The sequence below is a fragment of the Miscanthus floridulus genome, chromosome 7 (assembly GCF_019320115.1).
Source record: "Miscanthus floridulus cultivar M001 chromosome 7, ASM1932011v1, whole genome shotgun sequence".
NCBI classification, from domain to species: Eukaryota; Viridiplantae; Streptophyta; class Magnoliopsida; order Poales; family Poaceae; genus Miscanthus; species Miscanthus floridulus.
Window position 1 is genome coordinate 69,016,226 of NC_089586.1, and position 25,473 is coordinate 69,041,698.

The window sequence follows — 25,473 nt, forward strand, 5'->3', positions numbered from 1 at the left end:
CTAGCATACCTACTTACATTTGATGAAGTGTAAACCCTAGAACATGTACTAGTACGGAATTAACAGAGAGAGAGAGAGTGGGATGCGGGTAGCAAACCATTGGCCACCTTCGTAGAAGACGAGCTGGCCATCGCGGTGCTCGGTGGAGGTGCGGCGGTGAAAAGGCGGCGGTGCAGTGGCGGCGTTGGGCGGTGGCGGTGCTTCCCGTCGCTGGCAACGCCCCCTCACTTAGATCGGATAGGGTTTAGGGAATGTAGGTGGGGCGTCTGGCAGGTCCGGTGAACCTCGTGTCTTGTGCTCCGGCCCCCACCTCCCTTTTTATGACGCTCTGCGATGGGGCCCACCAACCATAGAACGGTTGGGCGCTCCTGATCAGGGCACGGATTCAAGGGCCCAATTAGCCTGGTGGAGATCATCTAACACATGATGCACTTCCAACTTGGCTTGTTGACGTTGTTGACGCTGACCTACACTACACGAGGATAACATAGATGGCATCGGTTACAATATTATCAGCTCGAATGCGGCGCCCTCTGAGGCATTGGACAGTTGCACCATGTCCATATTGGAGATGGGCTTACTATGCTCCAGCGAATCACCTGATAAAAGGACTTCGTCGAATAATGGGGTGGTCAATAGGCTGAGGAAGATTAGGACATGTTACAGTCCCGTCCTGGTGCGAGTACTGAATAAGCTAACTTGGAGATTCAAGGATGTCATGATGAACGCAATATGATCGACATTGCTTTGTTTTCACCCTTTAGTGACGCGACGCATAAAGTGCCTGCTTGTCTTGCTTCTAAAATTTGCAGGTCAAAGATTTGACAACCAAAAGTTATCAAATTTGGATAAAAACATTTGCCACAAATTTGGTAAGCTAAATATGAGATGTTAGCAAACTTTAGCAACAAATCAAACAGAGACCAAAAAAATTAATTTGCCTAAGTTTTGACAAAATTAAAACTTAGCTATCAACCAATTGGGCTCATAATTTGGCTACTAAGGCCGCGTTTAGATGACGAAAATTTTTTGTTTTGGCTACTGTAGCACGTTCGTTTGTATTTAGTAATTAGTGTCTAATTATGGACTAATTAGATTCGAAAGTTTCGTCTCACGATTTCTCACTCAACTGTGCAATTAGTTTTTTTCATTTATATTTAGTACTCCATGCATGTGCCGTAAGATTCGATGTGACACTTTGGAGTGAAAATTTTTGGGAACTCAACAGCCCTAAGTGTTCATCTGACTGATGTAAATATCCCGTAATAATAGTAAATAAACAATGCTCTGTCACGCTCCCTCGAGAACGGGCTCCTGAGCCCTGGTGGCGCAGCGCTCGAGAGGAGCGCACGAGCGTCGTTCACGTGACCCCCGCTCCCGCAAACGGTAGGCTCAAGAAACGGGCTTCCGCTGGGAATGGAGTGGCAGTGCCAGCGGCGGACGGGTGCGGCCAGTCGGGCAGAGAGCCAGGGGGCAAGCGATGGCATACTCGGCAGTCGGCAGACGCCGAGCGTGGGCGGTGGGCCAAGGCATCGTGTTCCTGACGGCTGCCGCACTCTACTCCTTCCCAGACGTCACTTTTCGCTTTTTTTGCATCCATAAACCACACTCCTCCGGTCCTTCCCCCTCCTCTCCACACTCCTGCTCTCCTGCTCCTGTGAGGTGGGGTTCTGATCGGCAACTCGGTGAGGCATGGCGGACTGGGGCCCCGTGGTGGTGGGCGTGGTGCTCTTCGTGCTGCTGTCCCCTGGGCTGCTCTGCGAGCTCCCGGGCACCCACCGCCACGTCGACTTCGGCGGCTTCCACACCAACGGCAAGGCCATCTTCGTCCACACCCTCATCTTCTTCGCCGCCTTCACCATCCTCACGCTCGCGCTCCACGTCCACATCTACGCCGGCTAGTAGGTAGTAGTATGTGGTCGATCTGGACTTGCAGACGTCAGATCGGATCGGATCGGATCAGAAAGCATGCCGTTGTTGCTCTTGTTCCTCTTCAACTCGATTCGACAAGTGCTTGTACTGCCTTCCTCATTCCTAGTTTCTACTCTATCTATATATCATGTAAAGGCCGCATGGCCGTCCATCTGTAGCTATGCTTGCAGGAACTAGTGCCTGCCCTTTAATCGGATCTGTTGCTTGGTTGGTTGGAGCAAAATCTATTATTTGTAGCTCGATTAATTTGCGCTTTGTTCATTCCGATTTCCGATCCCTTGTGTGTTTCTCCTCGTGTGTTCCAATTCCGTGCTAGTACTAGTAGTGCTGCTCCCAGTTTATTTCCATCTCTCGATCCGCAGCAACCCAAGTAGCTGCCTCCGATGGACGATCAGTCAAACCTCCATAGTTGGTCGTTCGTCAGGGTTCCTGCGCATGTACACTCATGCTCTGGTGTGTTCTCGGAGCGGAGTCCGCTTCTGTTTGCAGTCCTCATGTTCATGTTTTGCTCTGTATTCTGAACGAACCTGGTGGCTTCAGGAAGTGCTAATGATGCAAACTTGAGAATCAATTTACGATCTAATCTCCAGCAAGCAGACGACGGTGATCTCCTTGATCGGACTGATGAGTGAGCGTGTGTTTGGTCATTGACTCGCCTCTCCTGTGCCGTGGGGGAATGGGGTTGGTGTCGGTCGGTTGGTTTGAGGCGGAGGTGGAGGTGGACGTGTGCTCCTCAGCTGTGGCTGGCTGCCTGGCTGGGCGCCACGTTGGCGTCTGCGCATGACCGTGGCAGCACAGCGAGGGAGCCACCATGTCTGCCTACATCCAACATCAGCAATCCAGGAAGACGCTGTATGTGTATCTATAATATACCCCAAAGCAAGCTTTCTCGTTTACTCCTGTTATTATCTGCTGCAGTAGGCAGATACTTTTCACAGCTGAGAATAATTTGGACGCCAACTCAGCCTTGGCGTTCGGTTTTAACCGACGGTTTGGTTCAGTTTAAATTTCTGTTTCCAGAAAATGACCCCTGATCAGTTTGCTAAAATTCTAAAAACCGATCAATTTTGGTTCGGTTTTTTAGTTTGGTTTTTTGGTTAAAACCGAATAAACCAATGCAAGAAAACATCAGACAGGATTTAGAACTGACAGCATAGCACAGTACAAACTTGCATAGCACAGTATATTATTTGAAGACTCAAGACTGTTACAAACTTAACAATTCAATGCTCAAATCAAATATTGCAAATTTGCAGTTCATTCTTTATAATAAACCATAGTACTCCATCAGTTTTGATAAACAACAGGAAAAAAAAAAAACAGGTTCCAGCCAGCAGGCATCAACAACAGCAAGAGAACAATGCTCCATGGCACCATCAGGATGTGTCCAGGCGTCCAGCTAACCAACTTACCATTATCAAGATGCAGTAGTAGTAGTGTTATCCTTAGAAATGGCCAAGGCACCAATTTCTACATTAAGTGATTATGTTTTAGTTAGTACTCGGTATAGTCATGTTACTTCAATAAGCTATCAAGATAAACAATAGAAATGATAACAACTTAGACTTAGCATTAAAAATTACCTTCATCAAGCTTGGCCAATGCTTCTGTGTCCTCTTCAACACTGATGTAGTTGTTTCCACGAAGCCAATCATTTGTACAAACGAGCCGCTCAACCATTGTTGGTGTGAGTGATATCCTAAAATCATCAAGTGTTCTTCCACCTGAACTGAAGGCTGACTCAGAGGCTACTGTTGAGATAGGAATTGCCAGAAGATCACGGGCCATACGAGACATTATAGGAAATCTAGTAGCATTGTTCTTCCACCATTTCATAATGTCAAAACTTTTACTAAGCTCCTCATTATCTTCTAAAAGGTACTTGTCTAGTTCAGACTTCACAGTGGTATTGGCACTCCCCTTATTACTCATCTGTTGTGTAATTATGGAGCTCATCAATCCAGAACAAAATTCTGGTGTTTCTTGAGTTTCAGCAGGCACCTTGTCACTTGGAGATGGAGCATACAGTTCTCTGTACTCCTCAAACAAAGCACGAAAATAAGTGTTGACTGTTGCCCACAGTTTCTGACCTATTTCATCACCAAACATTACCATAGTTGCCATCTTGACATAGTTAGAAAGTTTGAACCGAGGATCAATACCAACACAGAAAAAATAACAATGTTAAGCAATTGATCCCCCTTGTCTTTCTCTCCTTTCTTCTCTCTATCCCCCGGCCTTTCTCCATACTTCTCTCCCCAATATTTGTAATACTTCACTAACATTGTCTGGCCCATTTTCTTACATAATGTATCTTCACTGTGACATCATTGTCTCAGCAAAACCAAAATATTAGCAATCTCATGAAAGTATGTGTGAGATGTTAGACGACTTGTGGCAGAGACACGGAGGGTCAGCTCATAGAAGTATTTAAGAAATTGAGCCATTTTCCTTGCCTTTTCCCAATCTGATTTGATTGGAACTCCTTGTGCTTTCTCACTCTCTAACTCTAGACTATAGTATGGGTCTTCATCACTATACCTTTCAAAGGCCTTTTCATACTCTTGTGCAGTTTGTAGCATCAGGTAAGTTGAGTTCCACCTAGTGCAGACGTCTAGGTTGAAAAATGCTTTGGTCTGAACCTTTGCTAACTCGGCACATTTCTTGAACTTTATCAACCTAGATGGTCCACTCCTAACATACTTAACAGCAACCCGAACACGAGCGATTGATCTATCAAATTCTTTCAGCCCATCACCTACTATCATGTTGATAATATGTGCAAAACACCTCATATGAAGGTACTCTCCTTCAGCAATGCAGTCTTTTGATTCATTCAGGACCCTCTGCATGTACTTAATTACAGTGTTGTTTGCACTAGCATTGTCTACTGCTATTGTAAAAACATTCTCAATTCCCCATTCAGCCAAGCAATTCTCTAAAGATTTTTCAATGTCCTCCCCCCTATGGCCCTTAACCAAGAAAAAACCAATAATTTTTTTGTGCAAATTCCACTCATTGTCAATAAAATGTGCTGTAACACACATGTAATTATGACTGTTCTTAGCCGTCCATGTGTCTGTTATCAGGCTAACTCTTTCACAGTTGTCTTTCAAAAATTTCCTAGGTTTTTCTCTCATATCATCAAACACTTTCACACAGGCTCTAGTTATTGTTCTTCTAGATGGCAAAACAAAATGTGGGCATGCTTTTGACATAAATTTTCTAAGGCCAGAACGTTCAGATAACATAAAAGGTTGCTCATCTTCTATTATCATCTCAGCAAAACTCCTTAACTCCTCAGGATCAAATTTCCAAGTAGATAGAGTACCAACACTACTATTACTAGGGCTAGGTTGTAGTTGTAAAGTACCTTGATTATCTACTATAGGTTTGTGAGGATTCTTCTTGCAGATTTTCAAATGAGCCTTCATGAAGGACGTACCATTTAACTTTGTGTCACAGCGGAGTTGCTTGCCACAGTACTTGCACTTGGCTCTCTCCTCCCCATTATCAAGTTTGATCTTGATGAAGTGTTCCCAAATATCTGATCTTGGAACCATGGGCTTTCTTTTCTTGCTTTCCTCATCTCCCACTTCCTCTCCATCCTTGACTGCTGCTGCTCATCCTACTTGTCATTCTCCCCATTTACAACTTCATTCTCATTCACTTGAACATTCAGATGCGTCAGTGTCCCCCATCTACAAGACATCAAAACAAAAACTAGCCATCTACGTACTTAGTCAGGGTACAAACTAACTAACTAATCAACTGGCATTGTCACAAAGCAACCAACAGGCATTTGGATCTATTAGGCATTAAGCAAGAACAAGAAGAACTAAAGACTTACATTGGAGGACTGTTCTGTTCTTGCGGCCGTGGTTGAGGAACTTGACGACGGTCGACGGTGGCACCGCTGCTGCTGGCCGCCTGGCACCCTGGCCTGCTAGGTGCGCCGCCAGCCGCCTGCCGCGCCTCCAAAGGGTTAGGGTTAGGAGCGAGAGTGCGAGGCTCTGCGTGCGTACGTGCGGTGCGACTCAATTCGATGCGGGGAAGTGAAGTGGTGCGGGTGCGGGGTGCCGTGGTGGACTAGCGGTGGTGGACTGGTGGGCAGTGGTCCGGTGCCTGGTGGGCTGGCGCTCAGCGCTCAGCGGCTCAGCGCTCACGGCCTTAGCCTGCCTTACGAGAGTTTCTCGGTTTCTCGGTACTTCGGTTCGGTATGGCATAGAAACCGAAGCCGAAGCCGAACACCGAACTTCACAGAACTAGAAACCGAAACCGAACCGAAAAACCGAACTACCGACTATTCGGTTCGGTGTTCGGTTTTCGGTGAAAAAGCGCCCAGGGTGAACGCCAACCAAGTCTATCTTTGTAGTACTTTTTAGTTCTTAGGGGTGTTTGGTTCCAGAGACTAAAGTTTAGTTCCTGTCACATCAGACGTTCAGATGCTACATAGATGGAGACTAATTTACGAGATGAATCTATTAAGCCTAATTAATCTATCATTAGCACATATTTATTGTAGCACCACATTGTCAAATCATGGACTAATTAGGCTTAATAGATTCGTCTCGCAAATTAGTATCAATCTGTGCAATTAGTTTTATAATTAGTCTATATTTAATACTCTAAATTAGTGTCAAACATTCGATACGACAGGGACTAAAATTGAGTCCGTAGAACCAAACACCCCCTTAGTACCAAGCAACCTAAAGTCAAAAGGAGGGGGCTCCGTTCGGCTGTCATTATAAGCCGGCTTATCAGTCGTGGTACAGTATTTTTCTTTTCTAATAAATTAATTGTACAAATCAGCATAATTGACTTATAGACCAACCGAACAGAGGGGTAGTATGTAACTTGATGGTTGTGCAAGGTCGACGATTCCTGTCTCCTCCGATCCTTCGTACGCACACAAAGCAATCTGTAACGCTGTACGAGTACTGCGCATGTTCGTGGGCTTTTATTTGGCGATCACATTCAGAGTTCAGACCGTTGTGCAATATTCAGCGATTTGCTGTCGTAGAGAATAACCAAGAATAATAAGGGTATGTTTAGTTTGCGAAATTCAGACGGTTGTGCAATATTCAGCGATTTGCTGTCGTAGAGAATAACCAAGAATAATAAGGGTGTGTTTAGTTCGCGAAATGAAAATTTTTGGGTGTCACATCGATGTGTCGGAAGAATATCGGGAGGGGTTTTTGGATACTAATAAAAAAAATAAATTACAGAACCCATCAGAAAACTGCGAGACGAATCTAATGATACTAATTAATCGGTCATTAGCACATGTGAGTTACTGTAGCACTTAAGGCTTTTCATGGACTAATTAGGCTTAAAAGATTCGTCTCGTGATTTTGCGGAGAACTGTGCAATTAGTTTTTTTTATTTACATTTAGTACTTCATGCATGTGTCGCAAGATTTGATGTGACAATTTAGAATGAAAATTTTTGGAAACTAAAGAGAGCCTAAGCTTTGGGCGAGGTATGTCCGCATGTGCAGTCTGCTGCTCTGCAACTGGCTCTTGCACGATCGAGTCGACACCCACCAGGAGTCCAACTCGATCTTTTCAATTTCAGTATTTTGTTTGTAACAACTGCCTAATAGATTGGTCTTTCTGAAGAACGCCGGATCAAATGAATTCACAAGCTTTATCTAAAGCACATTTGCTGTCCCTCGTTTCTTTTTTTCAATTTTATTTACTGTGAAAAAGCACGCACCCCTATATAGCTTTGGATTGGATGCTGAAAACGGCCCTTCTTTTCAGCGTGATCACCAGCTCAAGTTTTGATTGCTGAAAAAAGTCGCGCTTTCCAGTCGCGCTTTTCCAATCCCATTGCTGAAAGAAAGCATGAACACAAAGCATCATTAGCCGCGAAAAAGGAAACCAAAGCATCATTCCACTCCTCTCAGCGGAAGCTTCTTTATTTTGCTTTGCTTCGCAGGAGGCGGCACGTAGGGGATAAAGCAGCCTGTTTTATTCTGCAGGAAGGAATAATAGGATCTCCGATCGTGTTTCATGCATGTCGACGGTGGTGTGATGGGGATTCATCAGGACGTTACGTACCATTCCGTCGGCTCACCGGTCACCACACCACCTGGCTCAAAAGTTGTAGAAAGCTGTGTGGTGTAGGGTGAAATTGTTGGGGCAGGCGAGGCGACACGCCGCGACAGGCAGTCAGTCCACCGACTACTACGCGCGCACATACGAGTACTCCCCGACAATTGCACAAGAGGCAAGTGCACGCTGCGACACGGCGATCCTGGATCGAGGAGGAAACGGCCAAGCCGAGAGGCGCTGCACGGAGAAGACGCCAGGCCCAAAGGATTGTAAAACTGAGCAAGCCGTGGATGGCTCTTTGCATTTGCATCGGTTTTCCACGCATCAGACAGTGCGATCAGTGTCGTAGCTAGGACTCGTAGCTATGGTGCATTGTCTAAATTTTGTTAAGCCGCTATAAATTTAACATGTCGGTGCACAAATATATCAATTACAAAACACAATTAAAAAAAGATATACAGAGTTTATAAAATAGATGAGTGTAACTTTCTTAACATAGAATTGAAATATTACGTACCATAATAATTGAAGAACAATATGTCACTACTTCTTATTCTTGTCAAGCCTGCGCCTTCTAATAGCCATGAAAATGTTGATGAAGGCTATCACCCATCTTATTTCTCAACTTATTCTTGATAAAGGCCATTACAAAAAATATTCTTTCGACACTTGCAGTAGCCACCAGTAGAAGCAATACCAACTTGATAAGTAAATAGACTCAATGATAAACTTTATCCCTCTTTGTTTCAACAAGTTTTACTGAGAGGTCAACAAGATTGTTTAGGCCTTTCAAGATTTCATCTTTTCTCATGTTATCAATAAAGTTTTCAAGTTGCAAATCGAGTCTTAGCAAGTCAGAGCTTGAAAACTCATTAGGGTAAAATTCAGCGAGTTTATGTACCTTGTTTGCATCAAAAGAAGCGAAAGAATCTGCTGGATTCAATGCAGCCATACAAGTAAGCAACTCCATATTTACCTCATCAAACCGACTATCATGCTCTTGACTAATTTTATCAATGACTCCAATATATACTTCTCTTTTGAAATGATCATCATTTGTTTGGTCCGGAGCAAAACGTGTTGATCTACCATGCAACACATAATTATTTTCCATTCCAGGGATTTGAATGCCAAATTTGTTACAAAATATTGTAACCCTTAGAAGAAATGAAACCCACCCTTCAGACCTCATTTGCTGCATTTTACTCTTTGCCAAACGGACAAGTGGCATTGCATTAAGAATATGTTGGTCTTTTCTTTGCAAACACTCAGACAATTCATTTGTGTGTCCAAGAATGTCGAGCATCAAATGAGCACTGAAAATGAAATCTGAAGGGGACCGTGACGCCTAAGATGGAGGAGGGTGAATTAGGCAACTTAAAAATCTACTTCTAAATTATGGCCTCTTTTACTAACCTTAGCAAAAACCTATGCAAAAGATAAACTATCTAAATGTACGCCTATGGTTTTGCTAGTGTGTTGCTATCTCTACTGCAAAAGGAGTAATACAAACAATGTAAATACGAAAGCAAAAGAGCAAGGTAGAGATATGCAAACTCCCGTCGACGATTCCGGTACTTTTATCGAGGTATCGAGAAGCGCGCAAGCTTCCCCCTAGTCCTCGTTGGAGCCCCTCACAAGGAATTCCTCGCAAAGGCCAAGCTCCTGGTCACATAACTTCGTGGATAGCCTTGGGCCTTCCCCACACGCAAGTGGGTCTCCGACGTGCCTTCCGACAAGCCTCTCCCGGATACTCCCCGCCGTCTTCACTATCAAGCTTCCGGCCAAAACGCCGTGGGTCTTGTTCCCTTGGGTACATGGTGGCGGCCACACCACAGTCGCAGTTAGTGTGATCTTGTAAGACTACAAGCCCCTCCGATATACAACAATGGTACGTGGAAGCACCGAGTGCTAAGGGGTATGCAAACCTCACTAAACACTAGGCCTAAACCTAGAGCAAGCGCATAAGCGGTGGTCTAATCAACCTAAGCACTTCACAAAGCACCTACACTAATCACCTAATGAATCACTAAGCACTATGCAAGTGAAGATCACTAAAATGGTGTATCGACACCCTTGATATGTTTCCTTAGCTCCACACACTTTAAATGGCCGGTTGGAGGTCTATTTATAAGCCCCACTGAGAAAGTAGCCGTTGGGGACGAAATCCCGCTTTTCTGCTACTGACCGGACGCTGATCACGTCCTAACCTTTAGAGCCGCGATCAACTGATCGAACGCTGCCAGCGTCCGGTCACATGCCACCGGACTCGTCCGGTCGCAATTTCGCCGCTCTAGAACCTTTCTGTACTTGATCGGACGCTGCTGTTCTGCGCCCGGTCAATGCTGAAAGTGTTGCCGAGATGATGAATAGTGCCATCGATGCGTCCGGTCATTTTACTTGTTCAGCGTCCGGTCGCTGCTGCTGACGCCTGCTGTAGTCAAGTCACTGATCAGAGCGTCCGGTCGATCACCTTCCAGCGTTCGGTCCAGCGTCCGATCACCTTTGTGAGCTCGTATCTTAACGATCTTGCGTCCGACTTGGTTTCTATCTTCATGCTTGGACTCTACTTGATATCTTGAGTCTTCTCTTGTGCTTTTAGGATCTTGCTAAAGGTGTTGATCATCAAATCACGTCGCCTTCGTCCAAGTCACGTCTTGCACCCTATTGAACTATAAAACAATCATTTGCAAATTCATTAGTCCAATTTCGTTGTGTTGGTTATCAAACACCAAAATTCAAGGTAAATGGGCCTAGAGTCCATTTTTCTTACAATCTTCCCATTTTTGATGATTGATGACAACACGACCAAAGCAAGCAAATAATAGAATTTTGAAATTTGAAAACTACCTACTTGCTAGGATGCAATGCAAGGGACAAGGTTATATGATGCTAAAAGATACTACTTGTAAAACTAAAGGATACCACATAAAAACTTATCTTGCCCTTGTAAATATCCTCATGTGGCATTATGGATTTAAGCCTTGCTTGCTACAAATTTTCCCATTACATAGACTAATCCATAATCCACTATCCTCCCTTTCTCGGATTATTACCACTTGTAGACCATTACCACTTGTAAATTATTATGATATAGCTTTTGGTTCTACAAAATAATGTTTGCTTTTGGTCCTCTAAATTCTTCCCCTTTGGAATCAAACACAGAAAAGGAAGACATTAGTAGCACAAGAGAGGGTCAAACTTTGTGATCCTTTGTGTGTAGAGTGGAATAGGTCACAAAATTTGACTCTCACATTATATAGATTAAGCCCCCCCTAAATATATGCATACATATGGTAGAAGGCAAAGCATATGCATAATTAGCAAATTATTGCTCAAGGAAATTTAATCTATATAATGCATGGAGAAAGCATATAAATATCAAAATGAAATCAACATGATAATATTGGTTTAGAAATACCACATGTGGAAACCAATTTGATTTCTACCACTTGCAATAGGTGGTGGATATTTGAAGTATGATGCTTAATTCTGGGGACTCCATTTTCCTTGCAATGAGACTACTATACACATGATAAGCTTGAAAAGGTGTTAGTCTCAAAGCATCCAACTTGTAGAGTAGCCTCTCCCTAAATTTGTGCACACAAGTATGGAATACTTGTAGAAAACATGCACATTGATTTTAGAATAAAAAATACCACTTGAAAGATGACATCACATGAATGTGAGAGTCATTTTCGAAGGCGATATTCGGGAGAAATTATCTACAATTTGGACTTTGGCACATATTAGATGAACAATCGAAAGACAAGCTATGTGTCGTGCTCCTAAACAATTTTAAACCATGTAGGATTGCTCCAAGGAATAAGAATAAAATCGAGCAAGCCTACCATAAGATATACCTAGTGTATGCATGACAAAAGATATAAGCATGCAAATGCAAACCTAGGCATGAAGAGTAACTAGATGCTTAAAGATGCCATTTGTAGAAGATTAAATCTAGTACCATTTGAAGCAAATTGAATCTAGTTACCTAACATGGGAAGAGGATTTTGGGTCCATAGTATTCACTAACCCACTTGGTAATGATTTTGTCTATCATGATGCACCCCATGAAATGCATCCATACTTTGCCAAGTCTCCAAATTCTCCGAAGTCCATCAGACTTTTCACTTCCCTTTCGGGATCAAACCTTCTTGGTGCTCTTCATGTTGAAAATGATTTCCTTTGGCACCCAAAAGCGTTTGACCCCATTGTTGGCTTGCTTGTTCACCTTGATGGCCACCACCTTGTCATTTTTCTTCTTCTTTAACAAGTATGGTGTGGAGGCCTTCTTGTCACCTTGTTGGTGTAGGTGTTGGAGATCTTGCTTGTTTGCTTCTTCTCTTTCTTTTTTGCTCCTCCCCCATTCTTCACCTTGTACTTATAGGACTTGTGATCTTCCTTGTGGCACATGTAGCAAACCACGGTTTGTCCTTCATTAAGCTTCTTCACTCTCTTGACGGTGTTATCTTGATGAAGTTGGTCTTGCTTCGCCTTGCCTTTCACTTGAGTCAAGTCCTTGGTGAGGCGAGCTACTTCTTGCTTGAGTTGCTCATTCTCCTTTGCAACCTCTTGTGTGCATGTATCTACAACAACTTTCTCAACACAAGCTTGGTTGCATAAGGGTGAGTCTAAACATAAATCATTACAAGAAGTAGAGACATCCTTTTTAGACATGTTAAAGATAAAACTTTTCTTTTTAGATGTCTTAGTGGGGGTTGTACCAATGGCTTCAAGATTAGCAACTTTATTAGTTAGCTCATCATAATGTTTGCACATGGTTTTCATTTTAGCAAGCAAACTTTTATAAGCATCTTATAAGCTAGCTAACTTTTCTTTTAATTTTTCATTTTTCTTTACAAGTTGCTCATCATTGATTATGCACGCATTTGTTGTTGCACTAGCCTCAAGTTGCTCAATTTTAGTAGATAGTTCAATATTGAGATTAGCAAATGTCTCATATTATTCAAGCAAAGTTTTATATGCTTCTCGTGAACTATCTAGCTTTCCTTTTAATTTTTCGAGCTTCTTTTATTGACTAGTGCAAACTTTAGCATAATTAAGATTTTGTTGCACAATTTCATCATAAGAAGGCATTTCATCATCACTATCACTCTCACTAGAGGATGAGCTTTCGTTACCTCGTGCCATAAGGCACACACGAGAAGATCTTGATGATGAGTGCTTACGCCCTCGCTTCTTGTGATGGTCTTCTTCTTCACTTGAAGAATCATCCCATGACCTTATTGATGTGAGGGCTTGGTTCTTGCACGCCTTCTTCTTTGTCTTGGGTGTGGTCTTATTTGGACAAACTTCCACAAAGTGCCCCAACTCGCCGCATCCATATCATCCTCTCTCTTTTTGCTTATTTCTTTGATTGGTGAAGATAATATCTTGAATTTGGATGGGCACACCCTTGACATTGAGCCTTTGGATCATCTTCTCCACTTTGTTGATAAGTTTGATTGATTCTTCATCAAGGTCTGAGGTGGAGGAAGAGGATTGATCATCATCACTTGAATCTTCATCATCATCATCATCATCCTCATCTTCTTTTTCATCTTCACTTGAGGAGCTTGAGCTTGAGCTTGAGCTTGTCTCAACTTGCTTGCCCTTCATCTTCTTTTTCTTGCTACATGCGAGAGCTTTGCCTTTGCTTGATGAAGAGGCTTCTTCTTGACCCATCTTGCATGACATTTCAAATGCCACTATCTTACCAATGACTATGGCCGGGTCATGATGCTCAAGTCCTCCATATTGTGAAGGATGGTGATGATGCTTGCATATTTATTTTGTGGAACCACGGAGATGATCTTCCTCACAATGTCCGCATCATCTAGCTTTGTATCCTATTGAATGGAGCTCATTGATTATTAGATTCAAACGAGAATACATATCATGAACAAGCTCATCATCATTCATTGTAAAGGAATCATAATTTTGTTTAGCTAGACAATGTTTTGCTCATGAACATTAGATGTGCCGTCATGGAGCTCTTGAAGTTTTAACCAAATTTCATGTGCCATATTTAAAGTGAACACTTGGTTAAACACATCCATGTTAAATGATTGAAACAAGAAATTCTTAGCTCTAGTATTGAAATGCATTTCCTTTTCTTCACACTTTGTGGGTGTATCGGGATTCTTAATGGGTTTCATTCCATCACGAGTGACTCTCCAAACACCCAAATCAACCGCCTCAAGGTGACAAGCCATTCTAGCTTTATAGTAAGGGAAGTTAGTGCCGTCAAAGTGTAGAGGCCTAGAGGTATCCATCCCAACCACTCTAAATAGCGTCGGCTCAACAGTGGTTAAGCCAAAGGTCCAAATTAAGTCAACATGGCTCTGATACCACTTGAAGGGGACCGTGACACCTAAGAGGAGAGTGAATTAGGCAACTTAAAAATCTACTTCTAAATTATGGCCTCTTTTACTAACTTTAGAAAAACCTATGCAAAAGATAAACTATCTAAATGTGTGTCTATGGTTTTGCTAGTGTGTTGCTATCTCTACCACAAAAGGAGTAATACAAATAATATAAATGTAGAAGCTAAAGAGCAAGGTAGAGATATGCAAACCCCATCGACGATTCCGGTATTTTTACCGAGGTATCGAGAAGCACGCAAGCTTCCCCCTAGTCATCGTTGGAGCACCTCGCAAGGGCCAAGCTCCCGGTCGGGTAACTCTATGGATAGTCTCGGGCCTTCCCCACGCATAAGTGGGTCTCTAACGTGCCTTACAGCAAGCCTCATCCGGATGCTCCCCGCCGTCTTTACTATCAAGCTTCCAACCAAAACGTCGTGGGCCTTGTTCCCTCCGGTACATGATTGGTGTGATCTCGTAAGACTACAAGCCAATCCAATGTACAACAATGGTGTGTGCAAGCATCGAGTGGTAAGAGGTATGCAAACCTCACTAAAGACTAGGCCTAAACCTAGAGCAAGCGCATAAGCGGTGGTCTAATCAACCTAAGCACTTCGCAAAGCACCTACACTAATCACCTAATGAATCACTAAGCACTATACAAGTGGAGATCACTAAAATGGTGTATCAACACCCTTGATATGTTTCCTTAGCTCCACACACTTCAAATGACCGGTTGGGGGGTCTATTTATAAGCCCCACTGAGAAAGTAGCCGTTGGGGACGAAATCCCTCTTTTCTGCTACTGATCGGACGCTGATCACATCCTAACCTTTAGAGCTACGATCAACTGATTGGACACTGCCAGCATCCAGTCACATGCCACTAGACGCGTCCGGTTGTAATTTCGCCGCTCTAGAACCTTTCTGTACTCGATCGAACGCTGTTGTTCTACGTCCGGTCGATTTGTCGCCAGCGTCCGGTCAATGCTGAAAGTGTTGCTGGGATGATGAACAGTGCCAATAGTGCGTCTGGTCATTTTACTTGTTCAGCGTCCGGTCGCTGCTGCTAACGCCTGTTGTAGTCAAGTCACTGATCGGAGCGTCCGGTCCAGCGTCGGTCACCTCTGTGAGCTCGTATCTTCGCAATCTTGTGTTCAGCTTGGTTGCTATCTTCATACTTAGACTTTGCTTGATATCTTGAGTCTTCTCTTATGCTTTTAGGGTCTTGCTTAAGGTGTTGATCATCGGATCATGTTGCCTTCATCCAAGTCATGTCTTGCACCCTATTAAACTATAAAATAATCACTTGCAAATTCATTAGTCCAATTTGGTTGTGTTGATCATCAAACACCAAAATCCAAGGTAAATGGGCCTAGGGTCCATTTTTCTTACAAAATCAAATGACTCAAATACACCAACCATAGTATGTATTTTTGGCCAATCACCCCTTTGTGAAGTATCTCGTCCAAGAGCTATGAGTACATCACGAATTGTGGGATACATAGCAATCATGTTGACCATAGTTTTATAATGGGAGCCCCACCGAGTCTCACCAGGTCTAGGCAGCCCCATCTCTTGATTTAACCCACTTCCAGATTCTAGTATACCACACTCAAGTGCTTTCATGACATTGTCATATTGGTGATGTCGAAGCATGCCATGACGCTTACAAGAACTACCAACAATATTTAGCAAGAGAGATACTCGATCAAAAAACCACACACAATCACCATTTTCTTTGGCAACAGCAATAAGAACCAATTGGAGTTGATGTGCAAAACAGTAAACATAATAAGTAGATGGTGATTCTTTCATGATCAAGGTTTTTAGCCTTTTAATCTCTCCTTTCATGTTACTAGCCCCATCATAGCCTTGCCTACGGATTTGAGTTGTAGTCAAACCATGACTAACTAGTAAAGATTGAATTGCTTCCTTAAGTGATGAAGAAATAGTATCATCTACATGAACAATTCCAAGAAACCGCTCACACGGCCTTCCTGATTTATCAACATAACGCAAGCAAAGGGCTAGTTGTTCTTTATGAGAGACATCACTAGACTCATCAGCTAAAATTGTAAAGTGATCATCCCCAATTTCCTTAATGATTTGATCTCTAGTCTCCATTGCACAACATTGAATAATTTCTTTTTGTATGTCTGGGCTAGTTAATGTGCAATTACCTGAAGCATTCTTTAAAACAAACTTGTCGACCTCTTCATTATTTGCTGCAAGCCACTTCAAAAGCTCAATGAAGTTCCCTCTGTTGCTAGACTCTTCACTTTCATCATGCCCACGGAATGCTAATCCTTGCTATGAAAGAAACCTCAAACATCTAAGCGAATAAGTCAACCTAATCTTGTAGAGACGGCTCTCCTCATTATCCAGCTTCACAATTTTATCATCAATTGCTCCATGGGGAGTCATAAATAAGTTATATCTTTCTTGAGCTGCGTTGTGAGTACTTGTTACACCTCCCACATGTAAATCAAGTGCATCATTTCTATTCCAATTTCTCCAACCACCTTCAACAAATGCAGATTTCTTACATTTCTCCTTTCCAAACAAGTAGCACACAAAGCAAAATGTTGCTTCCTTCTTGACACTGTATTCAATCCATGGATATTTATAAAACCACATAGGATTGAATTGTCGATCCCTATTTTCAATTTTTCTACTTTTAAATTGATGTGCATAAGGTTGGAATGGACCTTCAATAATATATGATCGTCGAACTGCATCTTGATCATTGACTGGATAATTTGCAATGGGTTGTCTTTCTCCCGGATCAAGTGGAAGCCGACTGATATCATAAATAGGTTCTTTTTGGACAACTGGAGGTGGATCTGGAGGCATTGGAGTTAGAGTTACATTTTCTTCAATCACTCTATCCTGATCTGGTCCATCTTCTTGTTTAGACATTAGAGTTGGAGTTACATTTTCTTCAATCACTATATCTTGATCTTGTCCATCTTCTTGTTCTTCCATTTGCTCTTCTCGAACAGCTGCAACCACATAAGGAGATTGAGAACAAGCCTTCTTCTTTGATTCATATTTATGGAAAAGAGAGGCAATATCACCACTTCTCTTCATTTTTAACAAATCTGCATGAGAATTATATGGCGTTTCAATTTACCAAACCAATAATCCAATACTGTAAAAAACATATAATTAAAATTAAATTAGTTTTATATACTCATACCCTGTGCACTTTTGCCGTTCCTGGCTTGCTAATTGCAGAAACGTGGATCCTCCGAATCTCCGATCCTGGCTGAAAGAAAAAGAAGCTAAAAGAAAAAGAAGAAACGTGAGTACAGAGTAGGGCTATGGCTTAGCAAATAGCAATTGAGATTTCATCTTAGGTTTTTGATGTATGTACCTGATCCTAATGGTTGCTGGGTTGCTGCTCACGGCCTAGCGTTTGCCGTCGTGGACTCGAGGTCCTCGTGGAGTCGCCACGCCCTGTGGTCGATCTCGATGGCCGCACCCACGTCGTACGGAGGAGAATACGCGAACCGTCGGTCTCTCGCGAGTCGTGATTCTAGAAGGTCGGCCAAGCGACGTACACGATCAATTCTCCAATACAGACTACATGGATGGGCTTCCGTTGGGCCGAGCGCAGGGTGGTCCGCGGCCCACAGGGACCACCCTGTAGCTCCGCCCCTGACTGCAGGTATGACTGTGATTGCCGATGGAGGAAGAGTTAATGGTACATCAGGGGAAATGTTTAGATCTGCAGTAAGTGCAAGAAAAGCTAATGTCTTGAGGGAGATCTTCCAACTTGACACCCGTGGTATTCTTCTTGAGAAAGCCAAAGCAGAAGTTCGTGAAAAATTACAAGGCTGGAATATTTCTACATCTAGCCAGTTTGCCGAGAAAGGGAAATCAGAAAGAAGAGAGAAGCATGTTGAAAACAATATAAAGGTTAATGGCATCCTCTCTGACAATCCAATCAATAAATGCAAGAAATACAGTTCAAAAGATGCAGATATCGAGATCCCTGTGACCGATGTATTGAATCCAGAACAGATGCGTGTACCTATGTCCATTGATGTCCCTGACCCAGATTTCCATGACTTTGATAAAGATCGAACAGAAAGAGCCTTTGGCAACGATCAAATCTGGGCTACATATGATAGTGAAGATGGCATGCCTCGCCTATATGCAATGGTACAGAAAGTTATTTCAATGAAACCTTTCAGGATACGAATGAGCTTCCTCAATTCTAAGTCCAACAATGAACTGGCACCAATAAACTGGATCGCCTCAGGTTTTACGAAGACATGTGGTGATTTTAGGATTGGAAGATACCAGATTACTGAAACAGTCAATATCTTTTCCAACAGAGTTTGCTGGAGTAAAGGTCCTCGGGGAATTATCAGGATTATTCCCCAAAAAGGTGATACATGGGCTGTGTACCGGAACTGGTCTCCTAATTGGAATGGACTTACACCAGATGATGTGATATATAAGTATGAAATAGTAGAAGTGATCGATGATTTCACTGAAGAGCAAGGCCTGAGTGTTGTCCCATTGCAGAAGGTAGCTGGTTTCAAAGCAGTTTTCCACAGGCTCACGGGCCCTGATGTGGTCAGAAGAATACCGAAGGAAGAGCTTTTCCGTTTCTCTCATCGGGTTCCTTCTCGCCTGCTCACTGGTGAAGAGATAAATAATGCTCCAAAAGGCTGCCATGAGTTGGACCCTGCTGCAACTCCAGTTGACCTGCTTAAGATTATTACAGATGTTAAGGAAGATACCACACAGTGAAGCTCCGAGTAGAACTCAACTTGTCTGTCCTACAGACTTGCAACTGCGAGCTAGCGTGGTTGAAGTCTCATAATGTTGTTCACTCACTGGTCAGCATCATATGGCTCACTTGCCTTAATCTATCATTGAACTTCTGGATGACGATGAGGACTTTATTAAGCATTTCTAACATTTAATTTTATGTAATATCGATATCCTATAGAGCAAACGATTACCGAGAGGCTGCATATTGTGCTGAGGCCAGTTCTCAAAATGGCAGGCCTGACTTGTTGCGAGGTAGGTGCCACTAAGTGATACTCGTCTGTAAGGTTATGTCAAGTAAGAGCGTAGTTTGAGACTGCTACCAGGCTTTACTCTGTACCCGTACTCATTTACTTATCATGTTGTATTTTCATTAATGCATAGCATAATCCTTATATTATCTATCGTATTAAGTTATTTTGATTAAATATTATGTCTTTTCTGTGGTGCCAATTACTCTTCCACTCTTGTTCAAAGATTTATGTACAGACGATTCTTACAAATGGTCTGTAAATGTTCAGAGGTTAATCGGTTTCACATATTTACAGTGTGGAAGGCAGACTATCATTGTGGTAGAAATATGGTTCCGGTATACCATTCTAGAAGAATATGTGAACTGACCGTATTAATACCATTCTAGAATAATGTGTGAATTGACCATATTAATACCGATCTTATGGATGGATGGTTTGCCTTCGTACCACGGAAAATTTAGTTTGGCATAATGTGTATTTGCAGAACAGTAATTTCATCATTCTAGGCCAAAGGAGCATAATTGTCCTGATTCCAGTTCCAACATGAAATGCATATTGTTGATCAGTGTATGATACATTCCATGCCGTTTGAAGGCGGTGTTGTTAGTCCAGTGACCAAAATTTGTCCAATGAATCCAACAAACTGCAGTGTGACCCCGAAAAAATGGGTAAGCTAAATGCTGCACTCAGTAGAATCAGCAGCTGCATTCAACGACGGGCTGATGCTTCAGGCCAACATCGAGGATCCAACAATGATAATGATGCCTAGTGATTTTGCAGTCAGCCACAGATTGATAATCTCGTATTGAATCACAAAATAATTGAGATACAGACATTTCAGTTGTAGACAATGGCACCTTATCAGTATCGCTAAAGGCCCAATTATCACCAGATATCTTGAGAGCACAATATGTGGATGGCGTTGTTCACTGCAATTCTGCTAATATACAACATGGCTGTCGATGACGATGCAACTCGTTTCTGTTCCCCTTTTTCTTTTTGCAACACTTTCGCCGGATGAAAATAATAATGAGAACAAAAAAGGGCAAAAGTACAATATATGTAAGTCTCTCATAAACCATCAAGTTGCAAGACTGGCACTGAAGATGCCAACTGTTTCACCATCGCACTAACTGTTTGTACAGGTACGCTTGGATGTACTGATGTACAGAACTGCATTCAGAAGACTGCTATCAGAATTTGTGCGACATAGATCTCAGAATATCCACATCGTACTGTACGTACCATTATTTCCTCTTATGAAGGCATCACCGTATTTATTCTTTAGCTGACCACTGACGTATTCTTGAGTTTGCTCCATCGCAATGTTCATGTATCCATCAAGACACGCCAGAATACCTGATTAGGATCAGGAAAACTCCACTAGTGTGATTGAACAAGCAATTAAAGGGCGTACCCAGTGCAGAAAGCTCCCGCTCTGTGCGGGGTCTGGCGAAGGGTGTCAGTGGCAAGTCTTATCCTCGCCTGTGCAATGCGAGAAGACCGTGACTCGAACCCGGGACCTTCCGGTCACAGACGGTAAGACTCTACTGCTTGCACCAGGCCCGCCCTTCCGTGATTGAACAAGCAATTGGTTTAACAAATTCGTTTTTCAGTTATTTATACAATAGAAATAGAAACAGAGAGAAATATAATTTTCAGTATGTAAGCGGGCCTCATCCATAAATATGAGCACTGATTATTGCCCACCATGAGTATCAAAGTGGAAAAATTGAAAATGGATCTTCCAGCAAATTCAACACTGTTTGACATAACATATACACTAGCAACATGGAATCCAAATACTGTAGACATCCGATGTACTTTATTTTAAAAGGAATAAGCAAATTCTTCTTCATACGAAGTGACATAGATCCTAGGTTGGTCCTTTTTTTTTTGAAGAATATAAGAAACTTAACGTGGTCAAATATTCACCACAAGGGTATACAAACATGTAGTAGCAAGGAAACTAATGTAGTTAATAACAGGACTAACAGCTAGCAACTAAATATGGATACACAAGTTTGGCTTGGCTCGCCCATGCCACAAACCAAACACACACTTAATATCTATTATAGGGCATTCAATACTCTAATGAAAAACATGCCGATAATCGTAACTACAGAAAACCACACCTATCTGACTATCCAAAATCACTACTTTCACATGAATATCTCACCTCTCCACTGTCCCCTGAATCATAATCCTTGTTAGAGCACCACGCAATTATCTCTGAAGTCATAACACAATCCATGACTTAGAACTGATAAAGTAATCCATGATGCTAACAGCACAGGGCAGGACAGAGTCGTTTGCATAACCAAAACACCAGGCTTAAAACTCTACAGGGATTTGTTCAAAAGCCAAATCTACATGTGATTCCTAAGGTTTAATTTAATGTATGAATCTGATTAGCCACGTTGAAATCGCTTGAGCAAGACCAAAATTCTCATGGGAATCACAATATCATATTCTATCGCGGTTGCCATGCTCCATGAAGCACAGGTTATCTTTATAAGGAACAATAAACAAAATTTGCCCCATTGTTCTGCATAAACACAATAAAGGCAGGTACAAGTTATCTTTACAAGCACAAGTTAATCACCTAATAACTTTACAAGTTATCTTTACATTTTGTCACCTAATATCTTTACAAGTTATCACCTCTGCATAAGCAAAATTTGCCACATTGCCCCATCAAGCACAAGTTATCTTTACAAGTTATCACCTAATAATATCCCCAGCTAAACACAATAAAGGCAGGGTACAAGTTTCTCCTGGAATTAAGAATAAAATAGTTGAACAAGCATGACTGTTCCTCCAGGAGGGTTTGGAACATTGTTACAGACACGGGCAAAAGGCCCAAATTTTTACTATTTGGCCCTTTTTCTAAAGAAAAATTACATTTGGCCCCCTGGCAGAAGTAAACTCATCTTTGGACCCTGGGGGTTGGCGCCAGAACTCATGGCGCCGAGATAACACGTTTCGGCACCACAGATCTTGATGCCGAGGTCCCTGACCGAGATCCTAGGTGATGTTGACGTGGCCGGTACCTCGACGCCATAATATATGGCGCCAGGGTCGGCGGCAAGATCTGTGGACGTCTTGCGGCAGTGCGATGGGACGTGACGAGCATGGTGAGAGGTGGAGTGGCGTGGGTGGCAGCACCTCCTGTCCTGTCCTGTCGTTATGTCGTTCCTGCCCGCTTTGCGGGATCCACCGGGAGTCATACACTCCACCACACGCAGATGCAAGTAGAGAGCATTGCAGGGTGGACGGACGAGGGCCCGAGGAAAAGAAAAGACACGCTGAATTACCACCGGTGAATAAACTCGGAGAATGTCTTTACGCTTTCGTAGGAACAGTAATAGTGCCTGCCGGCAGGTTAAAGCGTGCGTGATCTGAATCAAGAGCAGCTTTGAAGTTCGGGGGAGGGCATGGGAAAAAAAGGAGAGCAATGCTGTTGGTGCAGAAAGTGACCAACTAGTGAATATTTGTAGTTTTGCTGTACGTTGTGATCGGAGGTGGCCTAGCACTCAATGATACATGATTTATACTGGTTCGGGCAACGTGCCCTACGTCCAGTCGGGGTCGATTGGTGACTTTATTCCTGAGCCCAGGTGCTCGAAGTTTGCAGTGGGGTTATAAACGAGAAGGAGAAAGATGTGGGTGTACAAGAGGTCCGGTCGGCTCCGGTCGGAAGGGCCGAGAGTGACATGAACTTCACTATGAGCTAAGTGTTCAAGCGGGTGCTTGAGGTCCGAACCTGATGGTTCTGTGGTTGTGAGCTATCGATCTAAGAAACTCTGGCCTACTGGAATCGGTCTCCCCTTGTTGGAGGAAGCGCACCCCTTTTATAGATGAAGGGGACGGCTTTATAAGTGAGAGAAAAAGGGTGCGTATGCTACCGAGCCTTGTTGTCCACGCCTACTAAGCCTTGTTGCCCACACCGACGGGTACCAGATAATGGTGGGCGCCTACAACACTGCAAAATACTGTTTGATGCACTGTAGAATATCAGATGCATACGGGAGGTCGTGCTGTCTTTTTCAGGGATGGTGGATGTTGGTACCTGCAAATACTGTTTGATGCCTATAGGCATGTGAGGATTCTCGCCATGTTCACCTGGTACGGTAAATCCTGGCGTCCATACCGCTATTGATGCCCAGAGGTACGTGGAGGGCCTTACCGTATGGGAGTTTTAGCGGCCCCTACAATAATACTGTTTGTCAGGTGGCTGCAGAGTACTGTTCCGTACAGGGTATGGTCCTGGTACAGTGGTTTTGACTTGTGAGCCTTGCCTTGCCTTTCTCCGCACGTCTTCTGGTTCCTACCGAGCGGGCGTCCCCGGTCGGATGGCTCCAGTAAGCTCTGAGTACGCCGGTCGGAGAATAGCGGTGAGCAGGGTTTCTACGAGCCTCGGTCGGAGGGACGCGAGGTCGGAGTCAGAAGTAGCGCTTTGGGCCAGGCTTTCCTATCGGAGAGGGCGTCCGGAGGCGGCTGGAGGCCGAAGCAAGTGCTCCGATCAGAGTGGTGGGCCCAAGGGGTCGACGAGCGGGCGCCGCTCCTTTCGGTCTAGACCTTCTGGTCGGCGATTGGGCCGTCCTTCTGGCCTGTTGTATTTAGACTCTTGGACCGAGCCTTGGCGCGGAAGCCAGTCCCCGAGGGACCCCGGGTTAATGAATCCGACAAATGCTAAGCACGGTGATGATTTCTCTTTTGGCCCCGTTCGCGTGTTCTTAAACCCGGCTTGATTCGTTTTTTTTTATCCTGAATAGTATTTTTCTCTCATAAATTCTTCCAGATTCATTCAGATTCCTCCAGAATTCCTCCAGGCGAACGGGGCTTTGCAGCACAGCACATCTCACATTTGCATCGTTCAGTGCCACGCGCCACGGAAAGACGAGAAAGAGGTCTAGCGAGGGGCCCTAAAAGTCCAATCATTGTGCATCCCCAACGCAGAAGCACGAGATCGGAGAGAGCAACGGACTATCATGTTGTATTTGGGTGTGTATTATTGGGTACTCCTACGAGTGTACGGTGGCTGATTGGCACCCTTAATTTGATGCGGATTTATTCTCGACTCACTGCTCATGTGCGAGGCAGTAGTGATTACGTACGCCAATTAATAAGCTTTGAACGGCTTTCCGCAGCAGAGGTAGTTAATTTTGTTTTTGCATTGGTCAGTCGAGAGAGACGATCGGGAGTGATGGGTGGATGGATGACGACGGACAGACAGACATGCCGCATGCACACGCGTCGTCCTGGCGTCCTGGATTTCAAAGGCTTCCAGGTTCATGGAACGCCGGAGAACCTAGTACTCCTCTCGTTACTGCCGTTGAGTTTCCGTTCAGGCCTTGTGTGTCTCAAGCACAGAAAAAGCATGCGAGCATGAAATGAACGTGCGGCGCGACGTGCTCAAATGAAGAAGAAAAAAAAAACGCAGGCAAAAAAAAAATGGCTAGATTCATTGAACCCAGCAGTTGCAGCCGTTGGATTTGGCTCAGATCTCTCTATCATGCAACAACCAGGGGTGTTTGGTTTGAGCTACTAAACTTTAGTAGCTACTAAACGATTTAGTCACTTTTAGTAACTCCAGAGTTACCAGAGATGACTAAAACCCTTTTAGTAGCTTTTAGTCATAGCGTTCGGTTAAAAAGTTAATAAAGTGACTAAAAGTTACTAAATTTAGTAGCTACTAGGCGAACCAAACAGGCCCTAAAAATAACCTGAAAAAATTTGTTTCCCCTCTTTTTGCAAGCATGAAAATTGAAATGACAGGCCAGACACGAGACGGAGGCCCGCCTTGTGAACCACAGACTCCGGAGGGCCGCCTTGTGAACTGCGACGCAACCCTCCCGGTGGGTCCCGCAAAGTGGGCAGGAACGACACTACGACAGGACAGGACAGGACAGGAGGTGCTGCCACCCACACCACTCCACCTCTCACCATGCTCGTCACGTCCTATCGCCCTTCCGCAGACGTCCATGCTCGGAGCCACAAATCTTGACGCCGAGTTCGGCGCCACATAATTTGGCGTCGAGGTACCGGCCACGTCAATGCCATCTAGATCTCGG

General features: G+C 43.6%; 1 protein-coding gene across 1 annotated transcript; it reads left to right on the plus strand.

Annotated features, from left to right (window-relative positions):
* The first annotated feature begins 17,831 nt into the window (after positions 1-17,831).
* On the plus strand, positions 17,832-19,359 carry LOC136465626 (uncharacterized). The gene has a single exon (XM_066464285.1). It carries the CDS (start codon positions 17,832-17,834, stop codon positions 19,119-19,121), a length of 1,290 nt encoding a protein of 429 aa, XP_066320382.1. The 3' UTR covers positions 19,122-19,359.
* The last annotated feature ends 6,114 nt before the right edge of the window (positions 19,360-25,473 follow it).